Source organism: Megascapheus bottae, chromosome 20, assembly GCF_031878675.1.
Source record: "Megascapheus bottae isolate mThoBot1 chromosome 20, mThoBot2.hap1, whole genome shotgun sequence".
In the NCBI taxonomy this organism is placed as follows: Eukaryota; Metazoa; Chordata; class Mammalia; order Rodentia; family Geomyidae; genus Megascapheus; species Megascapheus bottae.
In genome coordinates this window covers 34,211,300-34,222,759 of record NC_143528.1, presented here as the reverse complement: position 1 = coordinate 34,222,759, position 11,460 = coordinate 34,211,300, and the positions used below count along the sequence as shown (strand labels likewise).

Below are 11,460 nucleotides of genomic sequence, written 5' to 3'. Positions count from 1 at the left end.
GATGCTGGAAGGGAGTGTTTCCTTCTTTTTCTAGCAAACTCTGGCGTTGGAGGGGAGCCCTCTCCTTTGCATCCTGGGCATAGCAGATCTTGGCTCAATCCCAGCATGGAGGTGGTTATTTATTTATTCTGGGGTTTTTTTGTTGTTGTTTTTTTCTTTTTTCACCTCAGCTGAATAAGGGCTGGGATTTTGTCCTCATTATGAAGTGAACTAGGATGTAGGCAATGAGAAGCGGCTTTTCTTATCCGTCTCCTGTGGGGATGAGTTCCTGGCTTTGATACACAGGTTGAGCATCGTTTATCTGAAATACCTGAAACCACAGGTGTTTGGGATTTGGGATTTCTCTCCCCCCACAGATTTTGAAGTATTTGTATGTATATAATTTTATATCTTTGGGGTGGGACCCAAGTGTAAACATGAATTTATGTTTCCTGTACACAGCAGTTTCACACAACATATTAAGAGAATTTGTGCACGAAACAAAACTTTATGATGAGACATTTTCCACTCAGTACATCCTGTCAGCATTCAAAACGTTTCAGATTTTTGAGCAATATAAATTTGGGATTTTCAGATTAGGATAATCAAGCTGGACTAGAAAAAATGTTTGCATATTGCTTTGAGGTCTTCGAACAAAGGATTTATGAACTGCAAGATGTTCCACTAGTGGAAATCACAAGTTTAATTGTTAGCCAGGGACCAGGGGCTCATGCCTGTGATCCTAGCTACTCAGGAGACTGAGATCCGAGCATGAATGGCTGTTAGAAGCCAGCCTGGGCAGCAAAGTCGTCTGTGACTTATCTCCATTTAACCAGAAATTCAGGGCACAGTACTGACTGGTTCACACATACAGGAAGTACTGTTTCAAAGTGATCTTCTGACCGCACCAGATACCAGTGGAGACTTCTCAGCCCATGAACCTCACAAGGGTGGGGACCAGCTGGTAGGAGGGTGGGGGGGGGAGCTACCACTGAGGACATTTCCAGTGATGCAGAGGGACTCCTCTCTCCTAAGTAGGACACCCAACACCCTGCTCCTCCGAGCCCCGACAAGGTCTCCATGGCTGCTGACCAAGAGGGTACAGAACAGGAACAGGAGCCTGGTGGGGAGGGAGAGTGCGATGCGTGAGCAGGGGACACACTTCCATGTGGTTCTTTGTCTCCCAGGGATCTGACAAGGGGGCAGTGAGGCCCACAGCCTTCAAACCCGTGCTGCCACGCTCAGGAGCCGTCCTCCACTCCTCCCCAGAGAGTGCCAGCCACCAGCTGCACCCAGTACCTCCAGACAAGCCTAAGGAGCAGGAGCTGAAGCCGGGCCTGTGCTCGGGGGCCCTGTCCGACTCTGGCCGGAACTCCATGTCCAGTCTTCCCACACATAGCACGGCCAGCAGCTACCAGCTGGACCCACTGGTCACCCCCGTGGGGCCTACCAGCCGGTTTGGAGGCTCCGCCCACAATATCACACAGGGCATCGTCCTGCAGGACACGAACATGATGAGTCTGAAGGCTCTGTCATTCTCTGATGGCGGCAGCAAGCTAGCCCACCCAGGCAAGGCGGACAAGGGCTCCTCTTGTGTGCGCGCCCCCCTCTCCACAGATGAGTGCACCATCCAGGAACTGGAGCAGAAGCTGCTGCAGCGGGAGGGCGCCCTGCAGAAGCTGCAGCGCAGCTTCGATGAGAAGGAGTTTGCCTGCGGCCAGGCTTTGGATGAGCGGCCCAGACGCCACAGGGACGAGATGGAGAGCGCAGAGCCCAAGAGTAGCAGCAAGCTGAAGCCGGCCTCCCAGAAGAGCCAGCGTGCACAACAGATGCTCCACCTGCAGGTGCTCCAGCTGCAACAGGAAAAGCGGCAGCTGCGGCAGGAGCTGGAGAGCCTCATGAAGGAGCAGGACCTGTTGGAGACCAAGCTCAGATCCTATGAGCGGGAGAAGACCAACTTCGCCCCTGCCCTGGAGGAGACCCAGTGGGAGGTAAGGCAGTACCACACCCTAGGCTGGGAGAGGCCCAATGTTTGGCTCATCTCTCCCATGTCCACCCATGCAGACCAAGAGGGTAGCCACAGAAAATGCTGAGGAATGCAAGGGGTGACGGCCCAAGGAAGGCAGGCCCTCCTCCATACACCAGGGTGGGGACTGCTCAGCTCTGAGTAGACAGCTCCCCTCCCCCACCCCACCTCCATGATCCCCAGAATTGAGTTTCCTGGCCAAGCCTTTGATTGTAGAGCCAGAACTCAGGCAGCCAAGATCCAGCCAGACTGAGGACTGACCTAGCTTCATTTGCTTATTCAAGACACAAAGAAAAGCACAGTGAATCTTGTGTTCACCAGGGCCCAGGGACTCCAGAGAGAACATAGATTTTTTTTTTTTTTTGGTGGCTTTTGTGGATAGGGAGCCTACCCTACTCATAAGAGTGACCTCATTAGTGGCAAATCTCAATGATGAAACCAGCCCCTGCTTGCAGAAATGTAAGAGCAGCTTCTACCTGGTGAGCTGAGATAACAACAGGACAGGAGATAAAAGCACCACACATGCTCACACATACACACATTGTATATATACACACTCAGCCTTTTTTTTTTTCCCTCAAGACTTGAATTACTGCTTTTTATTGTGTGTATGGTTAATTGAAGAGCCTTTCTTTCCTGCCCAGGCTGGCTTCGCACTGTGATCCTCAGATCTCAGTCGTCTGAATAGCTAGGATTACAGGCATGAGCCACCAGCGCCTGGCAAGAGGAAAGATTTCGACCACAGTTTGGGCAGTTTCCGTCCAAAGGGATGGGGCCTATGGTGAGGCCGCATAGCATGGGGGGAGTAAATAGTTAAGCAAAGCTGCTCACCCTCATGGAGGCTAAAGCTGGAGTTAAGATAGGGCCTCTGTCCCCTTCCAGAGCACATTACTAAGGACCTCAAGACCTCATTTCTTAAAGGTCCCACCACCTCTTTGTAGTGACTCCCTGGAAATTAGGCCTTTAGCACCTGGGCCTGGGAGAGGCATTCAAGATGCAGATTTCAGTACGTGGCCTTCAAAAGAAATTCTTGATTTAAGGATGCATAGTGGGTGGGCTGAGTGAGTCTTCTCCAGATCGTCCACTATTGCAGTGAAAGCAAAGAGGGAGTTCTAAAGGAATAAGAAAAGGGAAGAAATATAGATGTGGTTTCCAGCCTGGTTCAAGTCCATTCTGCAGAACCCAGGCCCTGGCCTTCTTTCACCACTCTTGAAACACAAGCAATCAGACTGCCTTGGTCTCTTCCTCTCTCTTGTTCCTTCTCCCTCCCGCCCCTTTTCCTCAGAAAAAATGAAAATGCTTTCCCACTGTGTGCCACATTCTCAGCCCAGCCATGTCCCCAGCCCTTTGGTGGTCTTTTGGCCAACACCCCAGAGGCAGATGATCTGACTCAGTGGCTTTGGTGCTCACCATTTCTCATGGCCCAAGAGTGAGCCAAGCTGGCATGGAAGTGGTAGAAGAACAGGTCAGGAGGAAGACAAGACTTTGTCATTTGGCAAATGCATATTGGCCACAGCCTGTGTTCTAGGCTGCACTGGCCACTGGGGTCCCGCAGGGCATCGTGGAATAGCCTTACTCGGCAGACAAGAGAAGAGAGCTGGTATTGCAGGGGTGAGGATAAAGGTGTGGTCCCAGAAGCCAGCACGTTTGGTATTAAAGACAAGCAGTGGAGCTGTGAGCAGTGGTTACAAGCAAGCCACCAATCACTGAGCTGCACAGATTTGGGCACAGACCAAGATTTGGACTCTGATGAAGAATGAGACCAGGCACACAGAGAAACCATACTGCAGATGAGAATAAAAAGAACTGGATGTCCACATCCGTTATTCTAGCTACTCAGGAGGCTAGGTTCTGAGGATTGTGGTTTGAAACCAGCCAGGATAGAAAAGTCCATGAGACTTATTTCCAATTACACACACACACACACACACACACACACACACACACACACACACCCTCACCCTGAAGTGGAGCACTGGTTGAAGTGGTTAGAGCACTAGCCTTGAGCAGAATGCTCAAGAACAGGTCTCAGACCCTGGGTTCAAGCTTGAGAACCAGCACCAAAAGAAAAAAAAAAGTGGGGGTGAAGGAGTGGTCCTCAACAAGGGGCTCCACCATCCCAGATTGTCCAGGCCGCCATGTTTGGTGCCCCCTTGCTTTACCAGTGTGAGGGCATTCACCTCTGCGCCTCTCTTTGCTCCCACTTTTGGCAGGTATGCCAGAAGTCAGGCGAGATCTCTCTTCTCAAGCAGCAGCTCAAGGAGTCCCAGACAGAGGTGAATGCCAAGGCCAGCGAAATCCTCAATCTGAAGGTGCAGTTGAAGGATACCCGGGCCAAACTGGAGGGCATGGAACTGAAGACGCAGGACTTGGAGAGCGCCCTGCGCACCAAGGGCCTGGAACTGGAGGTCTGTGAGAACGAGCTCCAGCGCAAGAAGAATGAGGCAGAGCTGCTGCGAGAGAAGGTGAACCTGCTGGAGCAGGAGCTGCTAGAGCTGCGGGCCCAGGCCGCCCTGCAGCAGGAGAGTGCTGCTCTGGGGCCCCTGGTGGCTGGACCTACCTTCTCTGAGGACATTCCCGCTCTGCAGCGCGAGCTGGAGCGGCTGCGGGCAGAGCTGAAGGAGGAGCGGCAAGGTCATGACCAGATATCCTCAGGCTTCCAGCACGAACGGCTGGTATGGAAGGAGGAGAAGGAGAAAGTGATCCAGTACCAGAAACAGCTGCAGCAGAGCTACTTGGCTATGTACCAGCGCAACCAGCGCCTGGAAAAGACGCTGCGGCAACTGGCCCATGGGGACGGGGCAGGGGAGCCCTTTGAGATTGACCTGGAAGGGGCTGACATCCCTTACGAGGACATCATTGCCACTGAGATCTGACAGGGCTGAGGTGGGGCGTGGGGGTGGAGGAGGCGGAGCCTGTTCAAGAAGGGACGTGCGCCCCCCTCCGCCCCACTTCCCCTGAAGCCCCTGTGCGGGAAGCCACCACCTGGGCAGAAAGCCAGGAGCCACCATGGATGGGCAGGGCCCACTACCTGGCTTCTCCTCCCCCTCCCCTGTTTCAGCCCCATAGCACAGCAGCCCCCAGCACAGATGGATGGCCCACTTCTGCCCGAAATGGAGCCGGGATCTGTGAACTGCTTCTAGGCACTCCAGACCTACATCTTGGTTCAGAAGAGTGAGAGGTTCTCCACCAGGAAAGGGGGTAATGCTGTGGCCTTGGCCTTGACCCTTGATCCCCCAGACACATTGGGATGTCTTGGGAATAGAAAGAAGCCATGTCTAACCAGAAGCCTTTGGGGTCTATCCCCGCCATAACTGGAGCTGTGGTCTTGGCCCCACAGGGATTAGGCTGAGAAGCTGGCTCAGCCCTGCAAGCCTCAGGAGTAAAGGAGATGGGAGGGAGACACTGGCTGTCCCCAAGACCCACAGAGGGCAGAGGGGGAGCTGTGAGAACCATGGGCCTCACACTGGAGTTGCACAGCCTCTCAATAGCCATAGCCTTTGAGTTCAGGAAGCCCTTTTTTAAAGCCATAGACAGTGAGGCGAGGCATTAGTGTGGGGTAGGGGTGGGGGACCTGGTTCTCCAGTGGTCCCAGGGGAGCCTCCTGATCTTTGTAGATGGGATGGATGCAAGGGTATCCCTTCTCAGCTCAGAGATGGCCAGCAGTCACTGTGGAATTTTTTTTTCCTTCCCAAGCAACTAACCTGTCCACTCAGATGAGGCAGGTGTGAGCTGGGCATTTCCCACCCTGCAGCCCATTTGGTGGCATCTATTCATCCAGGGTATCTCCAGGGCTAAATCTGGAGTCTTGAGGATCAGTTGTAGAGTGGCCATGGGCCAGAGCTGAGCCCCCCGGGAGAAGGGTAGAGGCTCATCCAGACTGTGAATAGCTGGATCATCTGCTGCCCTCCACCCCCAAGGGGCCTGTGCCAGCGCAGCCAGCGCAGGGCAGGTCGGTGTCCACCTGGGGAGACTGGGCTTTCTCTTTTGAAGATGTCCAGCGCCTAGACAGAGTGAGAAAAGTGGAGTTGCCTGGTTGTTTGGTTCAGGGAATTGTCCCCCCCGCCATCTACTTCTTGTCCCCTACCCCCCCCCACCTTGTCTTCTCAGAAGCCAGCCAGATGGAGCAGGCAGCTAGGCTCCGTGTTCTATTTCTGACTCTCACCACAGCTGCTGTGGGTAGGGCAGCCAGCCCTTGCCGGATTCCTGCACTGTCTGCCTGCTGAGAGGGGGCCCAGGGCACAGAAGATGGGAACGTGTGGCAACAGTCCCCATTCTGCCTCCCTGACAGGCACTGGCCCTTCGAGACCCCCGGTGGGCACAGGAGCTGCTCCCTAGTACCAGCCCTTCCCTGGGAGTGCAGATAGGGCATCTTCTCTGGGGCGGTGTCTTCCGTTCCTGAGGTCAGGCTGCTCTCTCCCACCATCCTCCAATGACAGGATGTCTCTGGAATTCCAAACCAGTGCTCTGAGTCACAGACTCGATTTAAACCTGGGCTGGACAGCCCGGAAGCCTCTCCCTGCCTGAAGAATACTCTCCTTTCTCAGTTCCTTCTTCTTCCCAATGAGATTGCCCTGAAGAGCCCTGCTCCAGGCTCTCCCACACATTCACCCAGGCCTTCCCAATATCCAAGGTGTCACATGCCCTTCCTGAGCCTGAGCTGCCACCAGCCCAAGTCCCCAGGGTGGCCTTAGGTGGAACCAGAATACAAATGTGCTGTAACCTAGCAACCCCACCTTTCTACTGGAAAGCTCCCTCACTACCCATGGTCCAGGCCATGCCTGGCTGGTCTGGAGGAAGCCTGTGGACAGCAGAGGCCAAGCCAGGACTGGGCAGGCCAGACTCAGGGTAGGCAGGCAGCGTATCCTGCCCGCTCACATCACAATCCTTGTGCCTCCTGAAAGATGCTGGGCTTGGGTGAGCCCGAGCTCTGCAGAAAGCATCACTAAGGGGATGATGGCAGGCCTTGCATGATCAGACACACCAGCAAGGCACCCGAGCTCTGGTGGGAATTGAGTGTGACACATCCCCCTGAGTCTTGCCAGCTGTCTTGTCTCTGGCTGCAGCCTGGGCCATGGGAGCCCTGTGGCCTCGGCTGCCCTGACTGTCCCCCACAGGAGCCCACAGTACCCAAGGAGCCCGCTCTCCTGGCCTGTCCACTTGTTCCTCTGGAGGCTGGCTTGAGATGGACTGGCATTCGGTAGGCTATGTACATAGTTCCTTTTTGTTGTTGCTGGTTTGGTTTGCTTTGCTCTTGACAGCTTTGTTTTATGTTATTTTTGATGTCATTTTTTGGCTATGTAAACTATTTCTGGAAATTTTGTTTTTATTTATGAATAAAGAATGCCATTTCTCATGCCCTTCATAGCCATTTTCCTCCCCCCTTCCAAATAGCCCCTTTACAGCCTCTGTCTTTGGAAGCAGAAAAGCCACATCATCCCTTGCCATTTTACCTGTCAACTCTCTGGGCTGACCCAAAGAAAGGAAGGGGGGACCAGGGTGCTAAGCAGCTCTGCAGAGTCAGAGGGCCATCTCTAAAATAAGAGGTCCTCCCATTCTGGCTACACCTTTCCTCCCTGCGGCAGATGCTCCCCCACAGCCAAGCAGCAGCTTCTTGCATATGGCCTCTTGGCATAGTGCAGCTATTGTTGGCACTGCCTGAGGGCCCTGATGGGGCGGAACTGCCACTATAGTGGCCATCTGTCCAGCCTGCCTCGTTCACCTTGACAAGCATTCACTACGGCTCCAGGCTTAGCTCCTCAGCTCAAAGGGGCTGCCACTCGGATGCAGGAGACGAGATGAATGAAGAAGGAAGTTAGACATGACTAGAACCAGGCCTGAGGTGAGCAAGGGCAGCTGGTGTCTCAGCATGAGGACAGGCAGGAAAGGGCCTGCAAAGACAGAAATGTGTCTCCATGGCAGGCACTGGATGGGAAGGGGTTTGCTCCACTGAGGAGTGGCACTTGCTGTCCACTTAAGGGCAGAGAGGTTCTGGGGGTAGGGCAAGGGAAGGGCTGGACAGACAGGAAGGCTGGGCACAGTGAGCACCTATGCCAGGGGCAGTCAGGCAGCTGAGAAGTGGCCAAGCCAAGAAGGGGCCATTCTTTGGTAAATTCAGGAGCCCTACGTTTAGGACATAGGGTCCTGGGTGGCATGGCATGAGCCTCCTTTCGGGTTCTCCTCTGGACTTGGTCAGCAGCTAGGGATCTGTCATAGCAGTACCATGGAGTCAAACCTCCATTCATCACCCCCGCCCCCCAGCTCCTCTCCTTATTGGTGCAGGGGCCAGGGAATCACCAATGGAAATCTGCCAACGTGATGTTCTGCATTTCAGCCTAAGTCCTGAAGGGCCTGGAGGCTTCCCTGTTTACATTATGGGGGCTGAGCTACCATGTCAGAAATACCTCCACCCTGCCAGGGGACACAGGGAGCAGGAATGACCACGGGTCCTCATGTCCCAGCCTGGTCCATCTCACAGCCAGCCAAGGTCATGTGTGTGACACAAGTTCTGCCAGAATCCTGACACTCACAACCACACACCCTGCAGGGGCAGCACACTGAAACCACTCAGGTCAAGGTGGTATGTCATGTGGCATAGAAAAGGGGCCCTTTTATGGGTCTCCTACTGGTCTGCTTTCAAAGCACCCCTAGAGAGGAAGGGTCAGAGTCAGAGCTGTTTCAGGGGGAAAAGGGTAGTCTGGGAGCAAAGATGGCTCCTAAGAGTTCCATACAAATCTGAGCTTTCCTGGAACTCCCTGTCTTTCTTATGATTCTAGAATTGAAAAAGAGAAAAAGAACAGGAAGGAAAGAAACAGGAGAGAGAAAGCACCTCTCCCTTCCCCTGACTACAGCTCAATCTTCAGCCTTCACGGCTGCCACCCTCCGTCTGCAGCCCCACTCGAGGTATTTTTATCCAGCCTCAGACAGACTGGCTGTGCCTGCGAGGAGGGGTTCAGGGCCAGCTCACAGCACCCTGAGTGCTTCTACATTATTTCATCAAGCTCACCCTCTGCCCAATGTATCCTTACCCAGTGCCACCAGGCCTGAACTCTCCTCATCTCTTTCATTAATTCATGCGTACACGCATGCATACATGGGTTCCTTTTATAAATAGACAAGATGACAATGACTGCAGGGTGAGCTATGCCGGCGTGTTGTGTGGTGGGACACATTAGTACAGGGCAAGCCACACAGGTCCTCATAACAGCCACTGAACTGTCCTGCCTTGGCTGCCTTCCAAGTCCTTTCTCTAGGGAATCCCTTTGTCTGGGTTCTCAGCAAATTCTAGTAAAGCTCGTGTGGCTTTTCTGCTCTGTCCTTGGCTTCTCTGATGCTGCCTCTTAAGTCTTAACCTGAGCAAACCTCTAAGCCATCTTTGGACCATTTGATGCAAGCTCCCCCCACTGCCTCCTAATTAAGACCTTTGAGGAGCCAGGACCCCGACCCTGCTGTTCCATGTATGTGAGTTAAGATGGCACATTGTGAAATGGTGCTTGGGCCGTTATCCCTGGGGTTCTTCTGTGACAGTCTTGGAGTTGCTTCGGTCTTCCTCCAGGATGGTAGCGATGAAAGCTAGGGAATGCAGGCCAAGACCTCCCTGCCCCCACCCCACTCAGTAGCCAGGGAGAAATCAATATGACCTTGACCTTGAACAGAAGTGCACGTTTGCTTTCTTGTCCTGCCTCTGGCCTGTGCATGCTCATACTTGTGAAATTTTAGTCCCTGCATTTTCTCTGACTCTGTCTCTGTCTCTGTCTCTCTGTCTCTGTCTCTCTGTCTCTGTCTCTGTCTCTCTCTCCTCTCTCTCTCTCTCTCTCACTCTCTCGCTCTGTCTCTCGCTCTCTCTCTCTCGCTCTCTCTCTCGCTCTCTCTCTCGCTCTCTCTCTCTCTCTCTCGCTCTCTCTCTCTCTCTCACACACACTTACTCTTCACTCTTTCAGTACTAGGCCTTGAGCTCAGGGACTCCAGCTTTCTGGGCTTGCTTGCTAAGCTGACACTCTTTCATTAGAACCACACATCCAGTCCAGAATTTTTCACTGACTATTTTTTGGAGGAAGTGAAATCTTAGGGAATTGGCTATGCAGGCTGGCTTCAAACTGGATTTCAACCTACTGAATAGCTCAGGTACCCGGTGTGATCCACCAGCATCTGGTGATATGCATTTCTAATGATAAGTTTTCAAACCCTGGGTTTGGGAAAGGGGAGGGGTGGGAGAGGAAGCCTTTGTGACAGGGTCCCTGGACGGACCTCGGAGTCTTCAGGAGTTCTAAGCAGACTCCACCTAGCGCTGGTCCCTGACAGCTGGGTCCTGGGTATTGCAGTTAGTGTGGAAGGAAGAGTCTGCCTGGTGCTGGAGTAAGAGGAAGATGGGCTACAGTTAGGCCTGGAGCTGCAGCTCAAGCACAGGAACTGGCTGCATGAGGCCATGACCCGACTGACCTCTACTGCAGCTTCCTCTCCAGGGGAAGGCAGGGATGCTTCAGGGGTGATCCCCTAATGACATCTACCAACTTCTCTTCCGCTTGATGTGACCCTGCCGAGGCTTATGACATTGTGCCTGGATGAGGTCAACAGAAAGGAACCCTGAACTTGGAACCTGGAAATCTCAGTCTATACACATCTGCTCACTCTGCCCTGTAGTGTAAGAGGGCTCCATCTGAGTGACAAGTGAGGAATTTAATTCACCTCACCCATCGCTGCTTACAAATGCTGCCTGAGTTTCCTTAGCTCTCAATTAGCTTAGCCGTGTGGGGGTTGGAAAAGGGTAAAAGGGAGAGTGTAGTGGGAGCTGTTTGAACATGTGTGTAGGCATGTGTGCGTGTTATTCAAATGTGTGGATGGAGGTACATGCATGTGCAGGTGTGTGCTCTTCAGGCCTGTGTACATCCATGTGCACATGGCTACATGTGTGAGTATATGTAGACATATGTGCATGGCATGTGTGTGTGTGCGCGCATGTGCATGCGTGGGCATGCTGGAGGGAGGGGAGGCTTTCCTTGGGGAGGCATACAGAATGTGACTGAGCAAACCTATATCCTTGTGGGCATTCTAGCCACCCTCAGCTCCACCCAACAGCACTAGGCCATGAAGGAAGCAAGTGCTTTCCAGGGAAACGCTGGCCCAGGATGTGGCTGGCAGAGCCTCAAAGACTAAACTTAGAAAGCAGGAGGGGCTGCAGCCATGCCAACTGGCCAGCTCAGAGTGAGAGCTGGCAGCCCAGAAAGACACAAGTTAGAGGGAAATCAGAGTCAGTCAGGTCCCCACCCCAAGCCCTGCTGCCCCTTCCCTGCCCATGCAGCACTCAGGAGACAAAAGCAGGCTCAGCCTGCTGAAGACTTCACACACACCAATCCCCAGGGGTGCAGCCCCTGTCAACAAAAGGGGGGCTTTCCCTTTTACTTCACACACACACACACACACACACACACACACACACACACACACACCATGGTAAA

At 53.4% G+C, this 11,460-nt stretch overlaps 1 protein-coding gene across 1 annotated transcript in view; it reads left to right on the top strand.

The window, feature by feature from the left end:
* Positions 1 to 7,364, top strand: part of Lzts1 (leucine zipper tumor suppressor 1) — a 35,817-nt gene extending 28,453 nt beyond the window's left edge. Inside the window, exons 3-4 of the mRNA XM_090354269.1 lie at positions 1,167 to 1,970; positions 4,219 to 7,364. Of these exons, the coding sequence (XP_090210395.1) occupies positions 1,167 to 1,970; positions 4,219 to 4,881 (1,467 nt within the window). The 3' untranslated portion in view covers positions 4,882 to 7,364. The remainder of the gene's footprint in view (positions 1 to 1,166; positions 1,971 to 4,218) is intronic.
* Positions 7,365 to 11,460: the final 4,096 nt, after the last annotated feature.